This window comes from Alexandromys fortis, unplaced genomic scaffold, assembly GCF_014885135.2.
Source record: "Alexandromys fortis isolate MF-2015 unplaced genomic scaffold, M_Fortis_MF-2015_v1.1 scaffold_5, whole genome shotgun sequence".
Lineage (NCBI taxonomy): Eukaryota > Metazoa > Chordata > Mammalia > Rodentia > Cricetidae > Alexandromys > Alexandromys fortis.
The window spans coordinates 19,883,117-19,910,188 of NW_026067924.1; the positions used below are offsets into that span (position 1 = coordinate 19,883,117).

The 27,072-nt window shown below is 43.6% G+C and overlaps 1 protein-coding gene across 1 annotated transcript in view; it reads left to right on the forward strand.

Annotated features, from left to right (window-relative positions):
- The window catches only part of Pou6f2 (POU class 6 homeobox 2), a 462,212-nt gene that overhangs the window by 420,702 nt on the left and 14,438 nt on the right, over positions 1–27,072 (forward strand). Inside the window, exon 7 of the mRNA XM_050142248.1 lies at positions 17,046–17,252. Within this exon, the coding sequence (XP_049998205.1) occupies positions 17,046–17,252 (207 nt within the window). The remainder of the gene's footprint in view (positions 1–17,045; positions 17,253–27,072) is intronic.

Genomic DNA, 27,072 nt, shown 5'->3' on the forward strand with positions numbered 1-27,072 from the left:
GGAGCTTGTCAAAGAGAGGCCCCATGTAATGAATCATCTTATCATAGGTGCACACCACAGATATTAAAGGAGGGCTGTATGAACACTGTGCCCTCTACAGTAACCTTTCAATGTCTGCTTTAACCCTTGCTCCAATTCCTTTTCATTAAAGGATCATTTTATGCAGCCAGCTCTAAATTGAAGCTCTCAAAAGCACATTAAGATTTCTGGAGGGGTGTGGGGATTGGGGTGGAGGAAAAGTTGGTTTTAATATCTATAACTCATAAGTACTCCAGGTCCATGCTGGAAGCAGCTTCCTAGAGCTATGCCCAGAAATAAAGCAACATCAAGTTGTAAATTTTAGGAGCTGAAGATCAAAACCAAATCTATGTGCAGATAGGCATGTCCTATGACTTTTCTGTTCCACGTGCAGGTGAAGTAGACTGCACCCCACATGGAGAAATTCTTTGTTGAAAGAAACCACTGTGTCTAACTTTTCAAATGCTTTGGTGGCTTGTTAGCCACCTCTGTCACTGTATCCTATACAATCTCTCTCTCAGCCCCCGAGAATCCCAACTTGAATACTCACAGGGTGGTGTAGACACTGAATCAGAGTTGATTTTAGTCTTTATTATTATTATTTTACAAGTTGTTTAAGGATGGTTTATTTGAATTTACAGTAAACATCTTTCCTAAGGGGAACATCTACTACCATAAAAAGGGACAAACGTCATTTGAGTTTCTTTGTTTTATGTTAACGTGACACAAAAGACGTGAATATATGGACCCATGTTGGCACAATTTGCCTTGCTTGACACACCCTGCCACCTAGGGTTGACACACTCAGTTTATTTTTAATTTCTTAAAGTCTCCATAGAGGTTTCCCAGGCAGATGTGAAGAAAAACCTTCTTGAATATTTAGAAACATTTTTATTGGAGTTCTTGACATTGACTCTTTATTATATTTGGAAATTTATATGAGAATAATGGCATTAATATGTAAATCTATGTTTGAGAAGCAGGGCTGATTGATAGTTTGAAGAAAGGTTTTTTCCACACAGAAACCATGAAGCAGGGGCACTGTCATCCAAATATTTATCCCTGACCTTACTCCCTAAGATCCTTTCTGCATCCTTTAAACAAAAAAGCAGGATTTTTAAGACACCTAAAGGAGCCTTCATGCCAACTCAGGATGGTTTAAGTACCAGTCTGGTTATCTGAGCTTCAGACAAAAACCTTAGCTTACTCGAGCCTCCCCTTAACCTTGGAGACGTCTGTTGCAGGCCACAGTCATGGCTGCTGAACCAGTTTTCTGTTCTATGCCTGAATCTCCTTCATACTCTTGGCCTTCGGGTCACAGCAACAAGAAATCTCACTACTTGGGTCTTGCTATTTTACTTGCCTGCCGTGGAATCTGTGTTTTCCAGAAACTAGATCCCAGTAAGGGTACAGATGGCATATCCGGGTGTGTTGAAGAATGAGCTTTTCTGCCATTCTGCTCTCCCCAGATGCTAGTCATAGCAAATAGAAAAATTTTTTCCTTCATTTATTTACTTTTCTTACTTTGCCTTTTCATAGCTGGTAATTGAAAGGGCAGACAGTAGTAACTAGATTTAACAATTTAACGGACACGGCAAGGCAAGAAGGCGGCCAGTGTCCCCTGGTAACAGTTGTTGACACTGGCCGCGGCACTGCTGAGAACATTAGCGCTCTCTTTTCTTCCTGTCTCAGGGACTTGTGCAAGAAGAAGACGAATAAATAGTAGGATGAGGGATTTAATTCCAAATACATTCTGAACAAATTCCTTGAGCCCTCTGAGCCTCAGTTTTCCTAACTCCACAATAAAATCTGAGTGAACCCTGGACTAGGAAGACAGCTTATCAGTAGAGTTCTGGCCACGCAGGCGTGAGGCCCTGAGTCTGTTCTCCAGTATTCACTTTCAATCCGGGCACAACAGCACAGCTTTGTAATCCCAGCACTGGAGAGAAGGAGACCTGAGGATCCCTGGCTTGCTTGCTGGTCAGCCTAACCTAATCGGTGACCCCTAGGTCCCAGTGAGATAGCTTGTCTCGAAAAGCAAGTAGACAGCTCCTGAAGAATGACACCCAAGGTCGACCTTTGGTTTGTACTCAAACACACACACACACACACACACACACACGCACGCACACCACATACACACAATCTAAATCCATAGGTTATGAAGATTAAATGAGATTGTGTCTTAAAAATACCACCTAAGAGTTTATGAACACAACTAAGATTCAATAGACAATGCCACATCATCAACAACAACAACAGCATGGTTCGTGGTGTTGTTTGGATCTGCAGCAAGAGACAGTAGGTATGGTGTAGAGACAAACAGAAAGGGGTCTGCAGCCAGGCTGCCATTCACCAGCCAAGAAACCTTGGTTGGCCTCTTTATTCTCCCATGATTTCTCTTCTGAAAAGCAAGGGAATACTGACGTCATTTCACTGGATTAAAGTACTTAGAATGGGGTCAGTCACATGTTATATCTCAGAGCTACCAGTCCATAAATACTAATCAAGATGAACGTGAATCAAAATGAACATTTTCCCTTGGTGCGTAGATGAAGGTTTTGAGAACGTGTGAGTCTCAGCAGTTGGATGCTAAGTCATCTTAGGGTATCTCAACCTTTCTCCAAACAGTGCGCCAGAGGGTGGAGAGTGCATGGACCCGTGCGTGCCCCTAATAGTGTTTGAGGAATTGGCAAGTAGATTTACCATCCATTTGTTCAGCTACACAACTGCTCCCCTTGCGTCCCTGGCAATATCTCCTTATTGGCGTTATTACAGAAAAGTAAAAGCAAATGAGATTTTATTTTATCCTGGGGTTAAGGAAAGCATTTTACATTTCAGTTGAAGCTCATGACTGTTTGCTGATGAAATCAAATCCTCTGCCACCGCGGTAGGCAGCTTTCACCCACCTTTGTACTTTAAAGAGACAAGCATATAAAACACAAAAGTGCCTAAAACAAAGTTACTTTTTTAAAAACAGGGTTACCTCTGCCCTAGTCTCCCAAATGCTTAGATGACAGGTGTATGTCACCACACTTTATGACCTTTTCCCCGTCTTTTTTTTTTTAAAGAACAGGAAAGGTAAAGACACAGACCCACACAGGTTATTCAGAAACACACAAGCTTTTATACAACTAAAAAACAGAGACAAAGCCGGTGTGATAAATCAGGAATCACTGTGCTGATGTGGGCTAAAGGCTCCTAAATGAGCGTGAGTGGAGGCTGTCGTTGGAGGCATGAAGGTAACCCTCAGCTTCATTTAAAGCCCCATGGCAGGTGGGGGAGGCGAGAATGCCTCTGAAAGTACACTTTAGACACCAACAGGAAGTTTCCCCACAGTTTAGCTCTCCAAAGAGGGAACTGAAGAACCACTCTCGGTGAAAGGTCCGAAGTATGATCGCGAACCGAGGAACATCTCCAGGGCAGTAGTGAATAAAAAACCCAAGTTCTTGTTGAAACACAAACATTCCTATTTACTAACAGAGTGGCTTCATATAGGTTATATAACTTTGGGAGGGGGAGCTCTTTTCCAACAGTAAATGAGAAAAGAGGTATTTAATAAATTACAGCTGTTCCTTTTAAGATCAAAACCCAGCAACTGACCCTATGTAGGTCGCTGAAATGAATATCAGTAGACAATTTAAATGGAAAGACGAGACTCCTTAAGATAAGCTCACTGTAGGATGAGCTGAGATGAAGTTATAATAAATGCTAATATCAATCACAAGATTGAGAGATAATTGATTTGATAGTTGTCTATTGAGTCTCTCCAGGGGTCTCATTAGGTCTGTTTAATGCACTTACAAAGCCACACTCTCACTAGCTGTAAAACACTTTTCCAACCCTGCGGAAAAGGAGGAAAGAGTGTGTGGCTCTGATAGTGAATAAAGCTCGGGGCCCACAAGACCCAGGCAAGCCGGCGATAGGGAATCTGGGGAGCTCCACGGAGCCTCCTTTATTCTATATCTTATAGTGGAACACATAAAATGTATAGAAAAATAACTTTTCCAAGACAACACACACACATTTGTATTTTCATACCAGCCTCAGTTCTCCTTTTTATTTAAAAAAAAAAAAAGCAGTCCAGACAAAAAGCATACTCTCCCCTCCATCCCAAGGGTGGTCGCTGGCAGAAAACTGTGACTTTTCTCTAAAATTTTATGCTTTTACTACAGAATATTAATTTTAGAAAAGAAAATGCTTAAAATACTATTTTTAAAATACAAAAACAATAGAATATATTTAGACATTTCATATAAATAGGGATCAAACATGTTTTGTTGAAAATTCAGAGTTGGTGTCTCTGTGTTTCCTCAAAAATAGTATAGTTCTGACAAAAAACTGTATTTTCCCATTTGCACGTGTCATGGGGGAAGTTTTAAGGTGTAATAATTAAATCCCATTGAATGAACTATCATTTTTAGTGAAACTATCATTTTTAGTGAAACTTTTTTCACTCCTCTGGAGGCCAGGAAATGTATTTTCCCGGGATGGGTAGCATTATAAGAGTTCCACCCTGGCTTCTTTTCGGTGATAAAGATAATATAACAATCAGCCACCTCAATCCTTCTACTAACATAGCAAATCTGCCCTTGGAGCCCAGTTAAGAGCTTTATTGGTTCATTTCGGCACTGTTTCCCTAAGTGCTCGCCTTATAGCCCCTCAAAATGCTCCGCAAATGAGAACTCCGGTATCAGAATAGCGGTGCCCCAGCCTGGTGCTAACCACCTCTCTCCAGGTTCTGAGCTTCAGCGACCTGTAAGGTTCAGAGATAGCAGTGGAGTCAGGGCGGCAGGCTGCAGACTTGAACTTTCTTAACCCTTAATTCCCCAACCAACACTTAATAAAATGGACACGCTTTAGAAAAACACGGCTGCCAGCAATTCTCGCTTATTCCTAGCCATGTTTTGAAAATGCTTTTTGAAAGTAGAAATCCCTCAGGCGAGGAGGCGCTGCTCTGCCACCAGAGCTTTGCTCTGACTTCTGTTCTACCCCGTGAGGCCTGTTAGCCCGTTTGTAAAAACAAGGTGTCTCAAACTGTTTCAAGAATTCCCAGGGACCCACAACATGCAAATGATTGGCAAATTAATGCTTACCTGTCCCCAGGCTAACTTTCTTTGAACTTTATAACCTGCAATGACAGGTCGGCGGTGTACCATAGGACCAGCCAATGGAGTCCTGGTGGTGTTTGAATTCTCGCTCTCCAGAACTCTGATGAAGGTCTTGGTTTTTAACCCTGGTGGGCAGTGACCCTATGGGTGCGGAGTTTTGAGGGAAGTGTGGCTACAGGTGTCTCTGTTGCAGACTCTGAGACTCAGAGTTGGGACAAGTTTGGTCCCAGCTCTGCCCATCTAAGGCTCTCACTCCATCCCAACACACCCCTGAAGGCCAGGTGAGGCATCTCATTCCCTCAGCCAGGTTTCTCTTCTCTGCAATGATGTTAGGAAAACCACAGTTTGCAGCAATAATGAAATTAGTGAGTGGCTGCCACTGATAGAACAGTCAGTGCCAATTGGTCCTTAGCCCTCAACATGTCACAACCACTTCATCTTTCCTGTTGAAGGGGCTGTGGGCTGCATTCCTGCCACCCTGCTCCCAGCCGCCTGGCTAGCTTATACCCCGAAATAACAACATACAAACTGTATTCATTTAAACACTGCCTGGCCCATTTCTATTAATGTGTATAGGACCAAGGTGCGCTTACCGGGAAGATTCTAGCCTACGTCCATCCTGGGTTGGAGCTTCATCGTGTCTGCCCTCGAGAGCAGAGGCATGGCATCTGAGCTCACTTCCTCTTCCTCCCAGCATTCTGTTCTATTTACTCCACCCACCTAAAGGCTGTCCTATCAAATGGGCCAAGGCAGTTTCTTTATTAGCTAATGACCTTCCGCCATCACTTTCCCAACACTGCATGATGCGGTCTGAAGAGATGGAGAGCTTCCCAGGTCATCCTGTGAGAAATGGCAGGAACCAAGCCCAGTTTTGTCTGCTCTAAGAAAACGCTCTCCAGCCCATGTTCTGATAACAGTTCGAGCTTCTTGCTTTCTTCTTAATGCACCCCAAGAGCCAAGAACAGCCCCTGGCACCCAGCGAATATGATATAGTAATGACGTCCATGGCCCCGATGATATTCCAGGTGTGCTAAGATGCTCTTCAGTAAGCATTTGACACAGGTTCCGTGTTTCATCCCATGCTCACTGTGTTCTCCACTGTTACCCCAGTTTCCAGCCCATGGGTGGACTGGAGGCTGAGGGAAGTTACCCAGCTTTCCAGAGCCACCCAGTGAATGAAAGTGCCTAGATAGAAACCCAAATCTGGCTGCTTCAAAACCCAGATTGTCTCTGAGCAGAGCTGCTCCCAGCATAAGCTTTCTGACATGTCTAACACTGTGCCTGCTGTACAGGAGACATCCCACAACACAGTGTCTGTATACTTAATCTACTTAATTCCCTTTGGTCAGCTGATCCAAGGTAATACCCATTGAATATATCAAAGTGTTGTGTGAAAATGTTTTTAAAGGCCACCCCATCTCCCTCTGTCAAGTGAAAATGACTGCTTCCAGTTACTTACCTTTCTTTAGCATCTTTTTTTTTTTTTTAAAAAATTACAACTAGCGTAAAGAGTGAACACAATAAAGGTTGTTAAACACTTGGGCCTTCCATGCTGAGTCACATGAGTCATGTGAGTCTCAAGCATGCCCTGCCGCACACTTTTCCTCTGACCACATCTGTCATGCCCCCTCCAACACGCAGGAAAGATCAGCGTGGCAATATGGAGTCTGCTACCCACTTGATTAGCAAGTGGGAAATCCTATTCTCTCAAGATTAGCAGCAGCCCCGGCTAGGTTATGTCTAGTCTGCCTCCCTCCCCGCTTCCAACCAACACCAAACAGCTTCTGGACATAGCAGCATTGGCCTTTCTTCCTAACAAGAGTACTCAGTTTAACCAAAAGGCAAGGCTATAGTGGGTTATCAAGTATCAGTTCCTTTTAAGTACTCTTGTTTTCCTCTAATGCCCTAGAATAAGGAAAAAGGAAAAAAAAAAGAAAAAAACAACTCTCTCCCCTTTCTTTGTTGTATCTTAAAGTCATTTTTTAGCCAGCCTTATTAAACAACCAGAAGCCAAGAGAAGTGATATATGTACTAAATAAAGTCTGCTTTCAATTTACAAGGAACTTGAGAAACTGCAACTTAGAAATGGAAGACGTTGAACCATAAGAATCTTTTCAGTATCATTTGGCTAGAAAATAACAGTTTCGGCTTTTTAATATAATGGGTGGCATCTTTGAGAGAAGGGATGCACATATTTAAAACATGATGCAAAAATTACTAAATGAACACAAAACTGAGATACACTGTGTCACCTAGGACTCAGAAAGCTCATTTTGATTTTGAGACCACAATGTCACGTGGCCACTGCATAGGAGGAAATGGTTTGTCAATTTAACACCTGTTCCCATGATGAAGAATCTAGAAGAGTCATAATGATGTTATGTAAGTGTGTGTGTGTGTGTGTGTGTGTGTGTGAGAGAGAGAGAGAGAGAGAGAGAGAGAGAGAGAGAGAGAGAGAGAGAGAGAGAGAGAGAGATTTAAAATAGAAATAAGAAAGCTCCGAGAAAAGCCACCACTGGAGTTGCCATTTCTCACAAACTGCCTGATCCCGGGGAATCTGGCTGGAGATTGGCCACCTATGACAATGAGTTCACAATTTATGAGACAAACTCATCAGCATAATTCTAATGAGTCTCAGTCTTTGTTGTGAGAAATGAGAGATTCTGTGGTCTCACCCTAAAGAACATTAAGAAAACATTACCAACAGGAAATTGAAAAAGTAATAAGTGTTAGAATGATGAGAACAACTTTTTTTTCCGATTGAACAGATAGATAAGCATAGCATGCAGGTATCAAAATGCATTTAATTTTGCCACAACAATGGGCATTTTCTTCACAAAAAAAAAAAAAAATCTCATGCATCATCCTGGGCTTGTGGGCCTGGGCGATGACAGACAGGTGCATCACTAACAGTCCTTCCAGGGGCTTCACTCCCCACCCTTCCTTTTCCTTGGAGGTTTGTTTTGTTGTTTATCCTCATTTAAATTCAACTTTACAGCCTGATGCTCTTCCTGGGTATAAACACAGAACCAGGAGGCACTAAATATGCATAGCACTTTCTTGAGCAATTGCCAAGCAGTCTCTTCACCTGTTCCCACCAAACAGAGCCTATTTCAATCAAGGGTAAATTAGGAATATTTGGAGCTCATTATGATTGGTCCCCAATTTATTTCTATTTGATTGGTTGATTGATTGTGGGGTTATTTTTTGGGTTTTGTTTAGTTGTTGCTATAGTTATTTCTTTCTCCTTTTTCGGATGGAATATAAACTAGGAAGTTCTTAGTTGGAAGGCTTTGTTAGAGGATGTTTCCTGGCTATGAGTCAAGGTGTTCCTCCAAGCAATAAATAGCTTCAATCAGATTTAGTCACTTAATCTGGCAGCAACTAATAGAAACAGAAATGCTTTCCCTAATTCTATTTTTTTTTTTTTTTGGTGTTGTTGGTAGTGGTGATTTTTTGGCTGGTATTAGGACTTAAGTCTTGGGGAAAGCCAGGTAAAGGCAGACAAAGTTGGTCCTTCTGCAAAGTGAGGGCTTTACCCCAGTTGTGTTGTTTTTTGAAAGGCAAACAGGAACTATGTTGCAATACATACAACCTACATACTCTACAATACAACCAGGATGGGAGAAAAAAAAAAAAACAACTCTTAGTTTAGTTTGTGAACCACCTAAAAGCAGAATCAATGAAGAAAAAACACTCTGGTTACCATTTAGAATTTGCCATCATCTGTTTCGCAGACGGTTCTACTGTCTAGTGGATACGTGTAAAGGAAATGTTAGCATCACTGAAGAGAATCAGACATGGAAGTGTTAGCTCCGTTTTATACATATTTTCTTATTTCCCAATATAACTAAATTTATTTATTCAAATAAATAATCAAAGAAAAATAATGTATGGAGTTAGAAGTTAAATCCCAGGCTATTCAGCTTAAGGGAATTCATTTGCTTTCAGAAGGTTTTACTTTTGCCCTTGTAATAAGTAACTATGGACTAAAATGTACTTTAAAAAATCTCAATAAGAAATAAGATAAGAAATTGGAGTCCCTTTTATAAGGGCAGTGGATCTATTCATATGGAGCCTGCCATCTTGACCAATATCCTTCCTGAAGACATAAGCTCCAAATACCACCACGTTGAATAAGTTACATTGTGACCTGTTGGGGAGCTGTGCAGGGTACAGAAATGCCCCCACTGAACTCTGACAACAGAAGAGGTGATACCTTGCAAAATCATCTCCCTTTTCTCTTGCCTTCATTGTCCCACTTTCTAGATGAGTAAAAACTGTGCTAGTAAACCCAGGACCATGGGGACAACCATGAACCCTCTAAAACCCAAACTTCACCAGTCTGTTTCAGTGCAGGGCACGTAGACATCTGATACAGTTCTAAAGCTTGTACTGATGGCAGCCATCTAAGACTGCTGTCCACCATCTGTCCTAAGAATAGAGACTTGAATATGACATCATTGGTGTAAGTTTCATTTAATCATTTGGTTAGATGATGGATCAATTTTTTCTATCAATGTTTCCTAACTTTTGATTGTAGACCTCAAATAAAGGAAAACAGTAAATCTCATAATTGCAGATATATATATGCAAATGCAAATTTTATGATGCATTTAAAAATTTTAATTAAAAAAAACACACTGCTCATGCCACAAGGGGTGCTCTAGCACAAGGTGGGACGTGACTCAGACCCATGCAATAGAATCTAGAGAAGTGGTCATCCTGGCCCCTCCAGCTGTGGATGGGCCCCTCCCGACAATGACACGGAGTACGCACACTCTCTCCTCTTCCAGACATTCTCTTTCTTTGTCTCTGTCTCCTCCTATTTCAAAATCTGTAGAAGCTATAGTACATAAATTTGAAAGGAGAAAGCTCACTCAAGTACTTTAACCTTGAGGTAAACTCCCAGGTCACCCTGGGAGTGAGGAAAACACACAGAAATCCAGAGTTCTCGGTGTCTAATTGCACCGTGGAGTTCTGTGTTCTGGAACTGCCTGACAGCTTTGCAGTGGCCTCTTCCATGGGTTCAGCATGCAGCCAAGCCTTTTGAAACACATCGTTATAATGCCTCCCTCCCTAAGACGGAAAACCTTTCATTATGCTTTGTGGTAGTCTACTGTTTTTAATGGTGAACTCTTTTCATGGTGAGATTATGATATTAAAATAACTCAAAGGCATGTGGTGGGAAACTGTAATTACCACATTTGGGAAACTGGGCCAGAAAAGGATTGCAAGTTCACGGCCAGTCTCAAAATAAAGATGTTGAAAGTGATTTTTGCAACCTAGTAAAATGTACAGGAGTCGCCACACGAGAACAGAAACAAAAGTTCTGAACAGTCATTTGCTGAGCCCCCCCGGCTGCTGGGTAAAGCCATGTTGAATGCTTTGCATGCCTCGCTTCATTTTGGACTTGTAACAATATGAGGAGGCAATTTTTGCCATTTTACAGAGGAGCAGACTGAGACACAAAGGCAAAGCCATTCACGAGCTCTCCCAGTCAGGAGGGAGTTGCTTCCACCATATCCGTCTTTCACCCACTAAGAGAACTACCCTTTCATGGAGCTAAACTGTTCTGAGGAGAGGAGATCGTCCTTACTGTTCTGTTGAACCTCCAGCATCCACTTCCAAGCACACTATTCTTAGCACACTGCTGCAGAGAGTGTCAGCTTACAGATCCCCAGGCCCCCGGCACTGTGCTTTTGTCTGTGTGTCTCTATGTTCCTAATGTTGAAGCCAAACCTTTTAACAACCAATGGGGTTTTAACTCTGGCAAGGAAAGACATCGAGTGTGAGGGAGGATGTTTACAAGTGGAATGTATCTGGAACATCCACAAGAGAAACAGTAGAACAAACACATTCAAATATTCTTTCTCGTGATTCCTTCTTATTAAAACATGTGTCTTTGAAGTTGGTCTAGAATATTGGCCTGAGATCCAGAGCCCTGGCAGTGCCACTTCCGGGCACACTGTCAAAACAGACATTACGAATCAGTCCACAGGACCATATGAATATAGAAACTTCTGGCGTTCCAGGAGGCCAGAGGCACAGCCTGACAAAGGGCCCTATTCTCTGTTCAAGTGTCTTTCTCTGACCGTTCCTTTCACGCCTTTCCCTCCATCTGCATCCTCCATGCCTTCTCATTCTCTGACTCAGATTAGCTGTGATTTTCCCTTTCAGTGCCCTTGTTCACTTAGACACAGCCAAATGCAAGGAAACACTAGATTACAGTTTGGAAAATAAATATTAGTGTAAAACAGTGTGATTTTCCTTTCCCTTAGAATAAATATCCTAATCAGAAATGCCAAAACAACTCCAAGAAAGTTAGCTTTAAACCTGAAATGACAACGAGCTTAGAATGAATCCATCATCCAGAAAAAGAGAACACAATGCTTGAGCTAGGAAAGGATCACTGTGGTCAGATGGGAAAGAATGGGCCACGTGATTGGCTGCCTCCATTAGCGTCAGCGCCTCACAACATCTCAGTTCCTTGTTCAAGGGTGGACGAAAAGATGCTACTATTTACAAAAGCCACTTGACCAAACACCGCTAGGGTGTCACAAATACATGGGAAAGGGTGTCTCTGCTAATGCACCGACAGACCCGAGGAAGTCACCGAAAACAGCATTTGACAGGCTCTCGTTTTTAAAGTATGGCAACAAAATGACTTGTCAGGGTGACATCTGCCATCACACTCCTTTGGCAGAGCTTAACTGCATATCAGAGACTGTGACAACACGTGGCCCATCAAATGACTTGTCTGGGTGCCTGGGCCTCTGTGACATCAGCCTAAGACTGCAGCTGATGTCATCTGCGTGTTGACAGTGAATGCACTCACTCATACCCCTCCCTAATTCAGACTTCACTCATCCCTGTGAATTCCTGTTAGGCTGAGGTGCAGGGCAGTGTTGAAATAAGAGCCCCAGAAGCTATATGGCCTTTAACTCCTAGTTCTGCCACTGTCCCAAAACAACCTTCATGATGACATTGTTTGCTTCTGAGATAATGATAGTCCCGACTGCATGTAAGCCACTCAAATTATGATGGAAACGGAAGTCTTTTAGATATGTGTGCCAATGAACGTGATTCATTTGAATGGTTTTTATTTAGTTGTCCTTGTGTATAAACGTTATTCCTCAGTTGTGACCAAAGCTCTTAACCCATCCAAGGAAAGAGTCAGGCAGACACAAACAGCAACAGCCACCTAAGTTCCCTGTTAGAGAAACAGGAACTCTTTCAAGTCACAAATTATCATTATAATACCAGTATGGGCCTCAGCCTGGTTAAAGCATTCATCAGAGATGAGTCATTACAGGTGGAGAGTCAGGGCAACGGCACCGAGGATCATTGCAAACGATGCCTGAGCTATTTGCTGTGGGATTGATGGGGCAATAACTTCACTCAAAAATTTCTAATGTTGCAAGCTAGACATGAAGTAGGCTGCGCTTTGTGATTTGAAGTGAAAGCCAATGAATCAAGCATCCTCTGTGCTAAGGATTCATTGAGGCATTTTGCTTCATACTTGGATGACTTCAATAGCATCCTAACAGCTGATCTGGTCTGTAGTCTTTCACCACTTGAGAGTGTTCTGCCCACGCGGCTGTATTCATACCTGAAACGGGTCCATATCAGCCCTCATCCTCGGCCCCTAACAAAACCCACTCATCATCAGGCACGATGGCACACGTATAATACCAGTACTTGGGACGTTAAGGCAAGAGGATCAGGCTCAAGGTAAGCCTGGGCTAAATATCAAGTACAAGGCCAGCCTGTACAAACTGAGACCCTGTCTCGGAATGATCCCATCCCCCCTCCAAGTTACCATAAGTCTTTGACTGGATGGAGTTTAACCTTTCCAGGTTGACATATTTCAATTTCCTCTTGCCTCCAAGCTGATTGGCCCACCATCCTCATGCCTCTTACCTTTATACTTGCTTCTACTAGGTTTGACCTCATCCTAAACTTCACTTAGTCCCTGAATCTTCTGTAGAGTACTCCTTCCTCCAAAATAAGTTATTCATCCCCATTGATCTTGGACACATACCACTTAGATATAGACCTTTTTCTCACAAAGCCCTTACTTGTTCCTTTAGTGCTGGGTTCTTCCTTTGACTGATAGAATCTTTGCATTCGATACTGCTTTAATTCTGCCCTGTCTCAACCACATCTATTTAGCATCCGCTATGACCCAAAACTCCGTACTCAAACAGAAAAGAGTCCACGGGTGTGCAGCTGCTCTACCTGAGTCCTTTATAATTTGAGGGAGTATGAACTAGTTTCAAATGTTGGAAGGGGTGAGCAGAAGCCAGAGCCTGTTTGCCTTGTTTCTGTAGCAATGTAACCTTCCATCAGCTCTTCTCAGCAGTAAATTCTTAGCTTTTGTGAGCTGGGTATTCAAATTCTCTTAGAAGCTAATTTTAAAAGTACACTTTCTTTCTTCATCCCCAAACCAGAAACTTTCTATAGTGTTGCCAGATTCAGTTTTAATTTCCTGACTTAGTTGAAATAAATATAAAGACATTTCCCCTGAATTTCACAAGGCTTTTAATTTGAGACACAATGTCCCTCGGTAACTGGACAGTGGTAGGAGCATGGAAAGTCTCAGATGTTTGTGCCTCGGCTCCTATAATCCCCTTGTGGAAGCCTCTGTGAACCCCACATACTTTGGAGGTGTTCTGATTACAGGTGTGGAAATGCTAAGAGGAATCAAAGTCAGACTGAGGGCGATAATTCAACAGGGATTTTTTTAGATAACCTAGAGTATGATCATCTCTACCATTGAACAAACTCAAGCAAATTAAACCAGGGTAATTTGACACCTTGGAGGCTATTATTACAAAGTTTCCACCATGCACCGACAAGTGCTTGGCATGCTGACATGATACCCATGCCTCTGAAAGGAAGTCAACAACAACAGAGAGATGTGTAACTTCACCAAAAGCTTCCTGACTTTACCCCCATTCCTGCACCATCTCTAATCCTCGCAGCCAGACTCTATTAAACAGCATCTTCCACTGGGCAACTGCAGATTCCTCTGCCTCTAACACTACTGCCGTCTAATCCATAAGTGATGCTCATAGCCAGGTAAGAAGAGAGGAGAGGTGCTGGAGACGGAGTGACAAGCATTTGAGTTGTAGCTCAGTGTTGGTGAGTGGGGCTGTTCCTAGAGGAGAGGCTGCTGAGCCGGCTGCATTTCCCTGTCTGTTTCCTCTTTCACCCAGAAAGCGCATCTCATTACCACAGAGTCAGCACATACTCACGTCAATCATCTTGAGGCCAGATGCCTCTCTTGTTATCACAGTATGTTCCATAGCTGTCATGTGCCGTGCCTTACTCTGAGGCATTCTCTCAGGCTACCTACTCCCACAAGCTCCTAAACGCACTGACATCTTGCCTAAAATAGAACCCATAGCCCTGCGTTTAAATGCATTTAGCTTCCGCAGCCAATCAGAGGGATCAGGAAGCCAAGGTCTAAGACACTCCAGGAAGCTGGAGTGGGCAGGTCTGTTGCTGAGTTTTCACGGTGCATGTGTTGGCCATCTATATCCAATATAGATTAGGACAGGAGGCTAATCCCGTGTTTCTCTTACAATACCTGTGGGGGTCACAGGAACTGGCTTTTAGCCTAATGTAAGACCGCTCATCAATAAAGTACTTATGCATTATGATCTATTGATGTGGACTCCTCCTGACCTTGCTTGCACTGATGGGACATATTCGTTGCTGTCACTGCAAGACAGACATTGCATGCTCGTTCAGGATACTTGCAAGCCTCACAGCCCATATGGATGGCTGGCCAGGCCACTTCCACAATAATGGCTTGACCTTCATCCCCATCCACCAACAAATGCTGCTGATACCTCATAAGTGCACAGTGTTTCCATTTTTGCCATCCCCCAGTCCTGCTGTGTTAGAAGCAATAACAGTTGGGGAAAGGGGCTCTCCAAAACTATCCACCCAAATGCAATAGTCTAGTGGTTCTCCCACTATCCCACTTGCGTCTGGAATCCCGAACTCCAGAGTCCTAAAGCCATTCCCTGAAAACCCATTTGCTGAGACACCACGTTCAAAGCCCTGTGTGAGTGATGCGCAGTAGAAAACACCATCAGTTGTGACATGGGTCCCACAGGGAGTTTATCAGCCAGTGGATAACCACGGACAGGATCTGGAGCATTGTCTAGGAGCTAGAGTTCTTCAACATTCAGCGTTCAGTGTCTTCCAGGTGGTGGGACTCAGGAGGCATATGGAAAAGCAAGCATTCAGGGACACCGTTCCAGCTCTGTCACCTGCCAACTCCCCCGGACTACTCCCCAGAGTTCCTCTCCACACTTGTGTCTGATGTATGAAGTAGGGACCTGGCTAATCCCCAGTTCAGTTCAGAGAGGTCTTGTAAGAAGACAGGATGAACTAGAACGCCACGTGAGCGTGAAGTCATGGACCAGGTCACCAGGACTTACAACTGGGGAACAGACATCGGTGACAACTTGTAGTGCGATGCTTAGTATGTGGAGGAGAAATGACCCCACACCCATACCCTTGAAGTTTTGTAAATTAAACCTGTCCCTCGCAGTGCATAACAAGTCCCCATTTTCAGATTCTGTAGATACCCTGGACATTTGTCGCTCCTGGACATGGTGTCTTCTATCACCATAACCATATTGAACCACTTGCCTCCTACTTTCGTACCACATGATCCCTTTGCTGATGACAAAAGCCACTGGGGGCAAAGGCAGGGGCCTGCCCCTAGCACAGAGGCTGAAACCCCTAACACCACCTTCCACTTAAGCTGGGTATCTCATCATTCTGATTTCAGTCCTCATAGTCACATCACTGCTGTTTGAAGAGTTTTAACCCTTTAGTGACTGACTTAACTCTCTGAAGCCTTTGAGAGGCTGAAGTACCATGACGAATGTGACTGGTTGGTGGCCTGACTAGGATGGCATCCTGTTTTCCTGTCTCCAGAGTCTGATCTCTCAGCCACATGCATGTCAGGATGCTTGCTTGAGGTTGTTAGTCTACAGAGTAAAGAAGCTGATCTTGACCTTAACAGTGAGTAGAATAAAGGGCAGGGACAGAGGAAAGGATAGAGAACATAAAGGGCAGACTGTGGAAGGCTAACCCCAGTGTTCAGTAGGGCATGTAGAACTGCAGGGAGGGGAGGATGCAGTGTGCAGAGCTTCAGGGAGAGAAGGATGTTGTATGTAGAGCTCCAGTGAGGGGAGAATGCAGTGTGCAGAGCTCCAGGGAGGGGAGGATGCAGTGTGCAAAGCTCCAGGAAGGGGAGGATGCAGTGTGTAGAGCTCCAGGGAGGGGAGGATGCAGTGTGTAGAGCTCCATGGAGGGGAGGATGCAGGGTGCAGAGCTCCATGGAGGGGAGGATGCAGGGTGCAGAGCTCCAGGGAGGGGAGGATGCAGTGTGTAGAGCTCCAGGGAAGGGAGGATGCAGTGTGTAGAGCTCCAGGGAGGGGAGGATGCAGTGTGCAAAGCTCCAGGGAGGGGAGGATGCAGTGTGTAGAGCTCCAGGGAGGGGAGGATGCAGAGCTCCAGGGAGGGGAGGATGCAGTGTGTAGAGGAAGGAAGTAATGCCTGGGTCCACAATGGCCTTAAGTACTAAGAAATCTCTTCCTCCTGTTCTTTGGGCAGAAACTGCATGTTTAAACCTTTATCAATACTAGATTTTATTTTTAGATAAGATAATTGTCCCTTCCCTTGGTGAAGCCAGCGCATGTGTAACTTTTCCTTCTTTAAATGTTCCTGCCCTAATATTCGCTCCATGCCACCAAACCCTGGCCTGCTTGTAGATCCTGCATGAGCCCCTGATAACATTCCTCATGACAAGGTCATAGTATGGTCTTCATCTGCTCAAGCAGACCTGGCATTCAGCTGGCTCCTCACCTTCGGGCCTATCTCTTGCAGATTATTGGGACCATTCCACTGATGCCTAACCCAGGGCCATCGAGTCAAGCAACAAGTGGCACTCAGGGCCTTCAAGTACAACCTATCACGCCCCAGCTCCTAACCAATGCCCAGGGCCAGATCATTGCCACAGTCATCGGAAACCAGATCTTGCCTGTGATCAACACTCAGGGTATCACCCTGTCCCCTATCAAGCCAGGCCAGCAGGTAAGGGTCCCACACCAAGGTTTCAGTTCATGTTCCCTCTCCTCCTTTCTCTTCTTTGCTCTCAATGTAAAGCAAATTTTGCATTATAAACGACTTAATAGTTTCTTTAAACCTAATGTATCAATACTTGTAAAAATCACACAGATTTACTTCCCACTCTTAGCGAATATAAGCAATAGCATGAGTAGCTCCCTAATATACTATCAGGAACATATTAAATTATAACAGACACTGTGACCAAAAGTCAGTTACAATGTATCCTTCTTAACCTAGACCCAATCAATATATTTTCATTTTTAAATAGAGCTACAAAGGAACACAGACTACTTATGCCTTAACTGTAAATGAAAAAGAAATTATTAAATGCACAGCAATCCCAAACTGAAACTCTGCTGCAACAGCTGTCTACAAATTAAGAAATGAAAGACAGGGAGTTCTCCTCAGTAATTTCACCAGAACTCTGATGGTCATTTACTTTTTCATTCAAACACAGAGTTTTTTCCCATGTGTTTATGCTGGAAGTTGAGCATGTAGCAGTACTGCAGAAGAAAGATGTGGACCTTGATCTTCATGGATATTTTGTTTGACTAGTCCCTTCAATAAGCATTTTTGATAATCTAAAGCAAGACTCAACTAAATGCTAGCTAAGAAGCAGAACTATGCTTTCTAAGAGTTTATGATTTTATATGGGACATGGGCTTACATAAACAGCACCCTTCCCCAATAAAACAGAGAAGGCCCTGTAACAGAACAGGAAGAGTAAGAACTGACAAGGAAAAGGAATTAACAGCACTCTAGGAAGTAGGAACAATAAGTACAAAGGAAAGGAAGGTACGCTGAGGGGCCAGGGAACACAGAACAGGCTGGAGACAGTTGTGGGTAGGGTGTATAAACAAGCAGAAAGCATAAGTTTTATCTGTGTGTGCTCTTGAAGATGTTGCACACCAACTTCCTGCTCAAATTTTCTCATTTGCAAAAATAAAATGGGGTGGTGATACAAGTATCTACTTCAAAGAATATGTGTAAGGGTTAGAGGGCTAGAATTGTGTCTGGTATACAGCAAACTACAATCTAGTCACAATACTGAGGTGGTGTCTCCTCTACTGCTGTTGGCAATAAAGATGCCAAACTGGGAACTCTAAGAAGTGGGTGTTGCACAAGAAGGAATTATGTACTTAGTTATTTCCCCTAAGGAAATAAGTCTGCGATGGTGGCGCACACTTTTAATCCCAGCACTTGGGAAGTAGAGGCAGGCGGATCTCTGTGAGTTCGAGACCAGCCTAGTCTACAGAGCTAGTTCCAGGACAGGCTCCAAAGCCACAGAGAAACCCTGTCTCGAAAAACAAACAAACAAACAAACAAACAAAAAGTCTGATAGTGGCCTGAAAGCTGAACTGAAATGATGAGATTTCCATCATAAACAAACTCTGCCCACAATAGCTACCAGCAATATTTCCAGTCTCTCCCAAGCACCCAGAAACACTTCTGGAGCTTTCCCACCACATTTGTCTCCCCTGGACCCTCACTATTGCTGAGGGAACAGTTGGCACGCAACTATGCTGACCCAGAAAACTCATGTCAGTTACAGCTAGCATCCCAAATAGAGGGATCTCCTTTGCAGGCAGATGTGCATGCATCTCTTATGTACATGTATGCATACTTGAGAATTCAAGAGAACAGCTGAAAAGGATGTGGGCATAGTCACCTGCCCCCACGTCACAGCAGCCACCAAGCCTCTTATTCCCAGCACAGCCAGGGTGTATCCTAACCTGGAAAAGCTAAGGGAAACAGGTTGACCCTGTTCACAGATGTCAGGGCAGACACAGACAGAGGAATTTGTCTAGGCATTAGCTGTAATTGAAACACTTCAGAGCGTGAAGTTAAGGTATGGAATTGGGCAAACCACCAATAGATACGCAAGTTTAGGTCCTGGACACAACAGCTATGATCCCAAACACTCCCAATCAACAGGGAAAACCAGCGGTATGGCAACAGTGGTCTTCACTTTGTCTTTAAATAGAACCCTTGGCGTGGAGGCAATGTAATAAGGACAAGCACTAAAACTAAAGGATCTCTCTCACCTAGCAAGAGGCTTCTCAATTTGTTCTTCTGAATGATTTATGACAAATGCTGGGTATCACAAGAGCATGGCTCTGACAGTAAAACACGTCATACGTTAAAGGAAATCCACATTAAGTACAAAGCTCTCAGTCGGGTTGGATGACGAGGAGTGGGTCACTTTGATTTTTTTTTTTAAATAGTACTAACCATACCTGAGGCTTTCTATCAGTTTCCTAACACTAACTAAGAGGACCTGAATGAAATCTAAGAATGGAGGCTCCAGCACTCTTCGTGTCTTATCCTGGTGATGAAAGATTGAGAGGAGCCTTCTGCATTGTCTGAAACACAAAACAGTACTTGAGAGTTTAGCAGAATCCAACAGTCCTAGATGAAACTCCATAGAATCTACCAGATCAGAAAAGTTTGATGAGCAGGGCAAGGACATAAAAGAACAAGATAGAAAAGAGAGCCAGATAAAGCTCTTTGTGTATGAAAACGAAAGTAGTTAGTGGGGCTCAAAAGCAGCCTTTGCTTCCCTGCCCTGGATTTTGTGGCTGCCCTGGCTCTTGAGAACTCATTTGGGTCAGAGAATGGCCTGCAGTCACAGGTGACTGACTAATTTCGTGATTCCTTCACACACTACCATTTCCCCCTCCCTAAACATGGCTGTGATGTATGTTTTCTTCCTTTCACTAAATTCTAGCAAATGTTAAGAACTTTTGTCCCACAAGGGAAGTCTGAAAAGCAAATGTTTCAACCTAGAAAGTCAAACACCAACATTTTTAATATTATTATAATACCAAGAGATTCCCATACAAGTAACCTTCAAAGTCAAGGTTCTGAAGTTTTCTCCTGAACATTCAGTGCAACCAGAAAACCAATGAGAAGCAACTTAGCTCAGCTCTCTTAAGATGCTAGGTGATCACCCCAGACTATCTTTTTTTTTTTTCAAATAAATGCAAAAATACTCTTGCTTACCAGTTTCTTTTCTTGCTATTTGGTTGTCTTATTAACTCACACATTACTTGCCTTCTGTGTTGATGAACACTACACGTACGGCAGTGCCGTCTGTCAGTGTGGCTGGCCATGAAATCTCCAGCACCACATACATCAGAAAGACACTCTTGACTAAAGAGATGAATTTTGCCATGTTTATCCACCTTGAAGTAGTTCAGGACAGTCACCTTAACCTTGCTTATTCTTGGAAGTGGCACCAGACTTCCTTCCTCAGCGCCACCACAGTCTCAACTCCAGATGAAGAAGGCAGGCTCTTCTGGAACACCACAGTCAAAGTCAGCTCGTCTTCCAGCTACTTGTCAGCCAAGAAGAGCCGCTGCTGTGGAGGAAGAGTTCCCGCTTGGCCTATACATTTTCTATAGTGTCTGAAGGCTAAGCCTCAGGTCTGATGGTCTTCCTGTAAGGCTCCTTATGAAAATCTGCATCTCGGTGACTGTGCCAAGGCAGACAGCAGATCGGACAGCGCTTATCAGTTTTACAATGTTCTCAGAACTGCATGCACTATGGAACACCTTTTCCCAAGTCCCCTGACCGGCAGCATCCTGTGCAATCTGGGCCACCAGCCCTTGTCTGTGAAGCCTCCCTCTGTAGCTCCTCCCTCTGTAGCTCCTCCCTCTGTAGCTCCTCCCACTGTAGCTCCTCCCACTGTAGCTCCTCCCTCTGTGGCTCCCTCACCTTAGCTCTCCTTCCCCAAGCTCTGTTCCCTTTCATCAAGCTGTACCGTCACCACAAGTCTACACCTGAAAAATAGGGGCCAGCTTAACTCAGCCTCATCCACACAGGTACAGCCCCAGACGATGAAGGCTCAGTCAGTATGTTTCACTTGATTGCTGTTGAATTCTAGTTCACTGACTAAGGCACTCTGTGGCTTTCCTGCGTCTTCCGTCGTTTGCTGGGATGGCCCAGATTAGTATCCGTCAGAGAGCCTGAGAAGACTTCAGCCTAGTGTTACTTTCTCTCCTGGTGCCTTCTGAATATCAGCCCCTTCTCCTTCCCTATGCCCCCACCTCACTATCCCAGCCGCACACAACCCCTCCTTCTCGGCTCTGTACTTAAAACACAGCTCCCATTCCCCTGTGTGTCCCTGCTGAGTCTGGGCTGGGTCCCACAGTTGTTTGCGATGCTCTAGTCTCCTGCCTGCATTTGGACTTGCCGCTAAACTATCTTATTCTAACTCCCCGTTTCATGTCCTCACAGTTCCTGCTGCAAGTGCCTGGCACAGTGCTGGCCCACTGCCCTCACCTCCCTCTCACCCCTCAGACAGTCCTCCTTGACTTAGCCAAGCATGTGGATAATACATGTGTATGGGCCAGACATCCTCCATTGGCCTACGCAGGTCTGGAGACATTGTTTTTTTTTTTTTTCCCACATGAATTTCTCTCTATAAATTTTACTGTTGCTATACATTCTTTTCCCCAACTTAATGAACACACTTTGCATTTCCTCTCATTCTCCAAGACACTTGCAGACCATACTTGTTTTTTATATCATCATGGAAATTTATAAGGTACTTTATTCCCGACTCTATAACACTAGACAGATAGCACATGCAAGATACAATGAACCAGCCAAGCGGGAAAATCACAAAACATCTCCCAGGTGCTGCCATTTCAGTGTCTCTTTGTTGAATGTATGCAACACCCCGGACGTGCCAACCGACGCAAACCATCCCATGAAGCCAGCCTGTGGGACCCAGCGTGAGGAGTCAGCCTGAGTCCCATCCTCCCTGTTTGCCATCTCCTGTGTAAGACAGATGTGGAGCTTTCTCTGGCTAATGAAGACGGTCCCTGCCTTTCCCCGCGTGCTCACTCCCCATGCTTGCAGCCTGTCTGCACCTGGCTCCCAGCACCAAAAAGGCAAGGAAGGGATTGTGTGAGCTCAGACACAGGTAAACTACACACCGCTCCTTTAAGAAGCTTCATGCAAGCAGCGAGCAAACAGAGCATTTTGTTATATGGAAGGACAACACCAAGAAGGTAACTTTGGAGTTCTGAAGTATCAGAATGGAGTCTATCAGAGACAGTCTGCACAGTTCCATCTGAAATGTATCCTCATATGGTACCACTTACCCAACAGTATCATGTTATTTTTAAAATACGAAGTTTTAAAGATTTTGGAACCCATAGAGAATAATATGTAAACTAGAAAAAATATTTTAAACTTATTAGGGCAGAAATGAAAGTGGGGTGTGTCCTAGTAGATAGATCTGCTCTGGGGATTGGCAGCTCTGTTGGAACACCCCATTGGTTCTCACTCTGGGGATTGGCAGCTCTGTCGGAACACCTCATTGGTTCTCCCAAGCAAGGCTCCGAATCCCAACTTGCTGGCCCTGCACAGGTGGAGAAGTACCGGCCTGCAGTGGGCTCACCAGAGCTCAGGGTTGGTATTGCTCTGGCCGAATGGTCCCAGGCGAGTCACTATCTTCAGGAGTCTGCTGTCTCCTCTACAAAACACCACCAATACCTAATACAGAAGCTATCGTTAGGTGCATATTCCAGTTATTTATAGCCTCCTTTTTCCTTTCACAAATTATTCCAGTTGCTCAGGCCAGTTGTATTTTAGTGGCCAGTTCTGTTTTAGTATTTTTTGCAAATACTTCGACAATGCATATATATATATATATGATTTTGAAATTGTCAGTATCTTAAAAAGCAACATAATTAAATCAAATATGTAATATTTTCCTAATACTGTTTTTTTAAAGTGTATTAAATTTTTATATGGAGCTACAGAGTTCTTTCATGAAATAGCTTAGATCTCTTTTCTTTTCTTCTTTGGTAAATATAGTGCTAAGTATAATATTAATTTATAAAACACTAAAATAATTTTTTAAATTAACATACCAAAAATTAGTAAACTTGGAGTATCAAAGACATAGTGCTGTGTTCATTTGGAAGAACTGCTGTTTGCTGGGTAGAAAGTGTCTTATTTAGGCTTACGTGGCTTTGATGGAACACCATGACAAAAGCAGCTTAGGGAGGAAAATGTTTATTTCACCTTCCAGTTATAGTCTCTCATCCAGGGAACTCAGGGCAGGAACCAAAGCAGAGGTCATGAAGAATGCTGTTTACAAGGCCTGCTCTCCATGGCTTGTTCAACCTGCTTTTTCATGGTACCCAACACCAACAGCAGCCCAGGGGTGGAACCACCACAATGAACTGGGTCCACATTAATCACAAGTTAAGAAAAAGTGCCAAGCCTTATCCACAGAGCAATCTGGTGGGGGCATTTTCTCAGTTTGAGGTTCCTCCTTACCAGCTGATCCCAACTTTTATCACGTTGACATAAACCATCTGCACAGCAGTAAATGTCATGGTACCGCCAATGTCCTTCTCTTCTGAGAAAGAACTTTGGAGGGAGCTCATTAGTGTATATACCACACAGCTCTCTCTGAGCCCACAGGTCTTCCAGAATCACCATCCAAGTGTCCACCCTGGAAACTGGGGTCAGGAAGAAAGACAGTATTATAAGCTACTCAATCGTTTATGACCCAAAACCTTTAAGAACTCTCAAGCAGAACTCAGGAAAGAAACTGAGACCCCAATGTCCTTTAAAAAAAATATTCTCTTTGAAAGGAAAAATGTCTTAAATTCTAACCAATCTTAGATTATTCTTTAACTGCATAAACATAGAGCAAATTCTTTTAGAATATTACCTTGTTTTCCTTTTAGATTTCTTCCGCATGGAATTATCCTGAGACCCCAGTTTGCTTTCATGGTTCCTAAGTGACCTTGCAGCCTGGTCATGCTTTTCTTTCCTGCATCATGTCTCCAGAAGAAATGTCTCAACTGGTTACGGTCCTGTACAGTCCTCGGATGGCACTTTACCACAGCCAGAGCTGGTCAGCCACTGATGGAATGGGAGGCCAGGGGGCCTCCCTCTGACTCAATATCCCAAACCTGTAAACACTGTTGCCCTGTACCAATCTTTGGAAGGACAACTCAATAGATCAGAGGAGAATATTGACATGAAATATCTTTCACAATTTATGAAGCAAATTAAAATAGATTTAATCTTTACGAGGCATCTCTAGAGCATAAAATTTGCTGGATTTAATTGCTGATTATGTACTCAGCAAATTGGTTAATTACCTTAGGCAGTTGCTTGATGCCTATCAATTTGGGTTCTTGTGTCAGTTATGACCATCTTTGGCTCATAATTGAGCCTTCATTTAGAATATCTAAGTAACAAGGGTATTTGCTTAACCTGTAACTGCAGGGAGGCCCATTGGGGCATCTATATCTTGATGTTCAGGAGTCATACTTGCCAGTTGTGTGTTTATCATAACCACAACAGGCATTGCTGTGCAGGAATAGCCTGTGAATGTAAATATTGCTATGAACCACTACAGAGGGAAAGGGAACAATGGGAAAGAACTTTAAGTATATTTCTAAGGTCATTCCTTACTAGAACTGCTGGAATGGTTAGAACAACATTAGGATGTTTAAGAAATTGAGAAGCCAAGGTGTTAGTGATGGTTAAAGAGTAATGGGAATTCTTATGCATTGCTGGTGTCAATATTAAATGCACAGCCATTTAGGAGATCAGTTTGGAAATTTCTTAAAAAGTCCAACACAAATTTATGGTATGATCAGTATTCAAAGTATAGGACTAGTCATATTTTCATTAAACAAACACAGATACAAGTAAACTCAAACTTGAACACAGGGTTTATAAAAGTTTGATTGATCATGTTCCCAAACTGGAAACACCGAAATATCTACCAATAGAAAATGAACAATGTAATGTATGTGTTGGGGGGAGGGAAGACTTGTAATGGGAGTGAACTACTGCTTAGCAAACAAGAAGAATGAGCTACTGGAGCACACAATAAAATGGATGAACCTGTAAACAGGCTGCCAAGCAAACTAAGGTAGATTCAAACAGGGTATGCCATATATGATTCCATTTCTAGAACGACACCAAATGAATCCATCATAGAGAAGGCAGAGGAGTGGTTGTCAAGGCAGAGAATTGAGAGTGGAGATTGCTCACAAGAGAAAACGCCATGGAATGATAACGTTTCCTTTTTTATTGTAATCATGATTCCAAATCTGTATCCTCTTGACAGACTCCTCAGATTACGTTTGAAATGGGAGTGTTTCATTATGTGAAAATTATGTATCAAAAAATGTTGACTGGAAAATGAACAGCGGAGAACAGAGAAAGACTTGAGTTGAAGACCCGTTAGAGACTGGTCTGTTCTGTGGGAGCTGCCACCAAAGTTCACAGCCTGCTCTCATCTGGCTCCCAGGCTGCCACGAAAGAGAGAAAGAAAGAAAGAAAGAAAGAAAGAAAGAAAGAAAGAGAGAGAGAGAGAGAGAGAGAGAGAGAGAGGGAGGGAGGGAGGGAGGGAGGGAGGGAGGGAGGGAGGGAGGGAGGGAAGGAAGGAAGGAAGGAAGGAGAAGAAAGAAAAAGAAAAACCTTGTCATGCGTTTTTAGTGTGAACCAAATATCACCTCCAATTAACATGGTAGCTGCTCCTGAGGCTAACCTTCCACTTCCTTAGGGCCCTGAATTCCTGAGACATCTTTACAGAGGGCAACACAGGATGAGGGCAAGATTCCTCTTGGTCCCTACTGGACCCTCTCCCCTTTCCCCTTGCTGTCCTGAGTCTTCTCATCCAGGCTCCTTGCAATCTCAGAGTCACATCCTCTTGAGAGCCCTTAAAGGAAAAATAAGTAAACAGACATAGAGACAGCCTTCCTTAACAAACACAAAGTTCAAGAACTTTCCAAAACTCAATGAGTCCTCCATTGTGTCAGTGTGCTCACCTGCTCAAGCCCCAGGACCAGACTGCACATGCCCAGAGACCTGTTCGTCCACATCAGGAGGATGGACCTAAAGCATTTCAGCACTGACGTCCTTGTTTATACAGAGGCAACAATAGTGTGCGAATTCAGGTAGACAGTGCATGAACATCCTTAACTCAGTGCCCCCAGAGTGAGAAAGCCGCTGAGGGGCTAGAGAGATGGCTCAGGTTAAGATCATTTGCTCTATGAGGGAGGCTGGAGTTTGTAACCGAGCGCCTAAGTCAGTTCACTAACAAATGCCTGTAGCTTCCGCTCCAAAGGATCTGACACCTCTGTGGGCACCTGCACGCGCAGGTGCAAGACTCTCACACAGAAACACACACACACACACATGATGAGAGATTTACTTATTCCAATGAGAGATTGATTTCTTTGGCATGGGGAGTGACATGTAAACCAATATTCACTTCTGCTGGTCAGAGGGCAACTTGCAGGAGTCATTTCTGTCTTTCCATCATATGGCCCCAAGGGGTAGACCACACAAGAGGTGGAAGCCAGTCTGAATAAGATCAATATCCTCACCACGGCAAGGTCTGTATTGTTGTAGTTTAGTTAAACTCTGGCGTGCATTTCTGGAATTCACATCCTAGCTTTAGCTTTAAAATGTCTTCCTTCAGGGAAAGTTATTGAAATCCCGAGCACACACACACACACAAATAATTTTTTTTAAAAAAGAAAAATGTCAATCCTGATATGGTGGTACACACCTTTAATCCCAACACTTGGGAGGCTGAGACTGGCAGACCCCTGAGCCCTGAGTTCAAGGCCAGTCTGGTCTGCCGAGTAAGTTCCAGGGTACCCGTGGCAACATAGAGGACCCCTTGCTAGATTCTCCACTCCCAAAAAAAGTAGCAACAGAGAACTGCAGATATTATGGGGTATTCTGTTCTGACTGTACCAATTCTCAGATTCCTAGAGGACATCAGAAA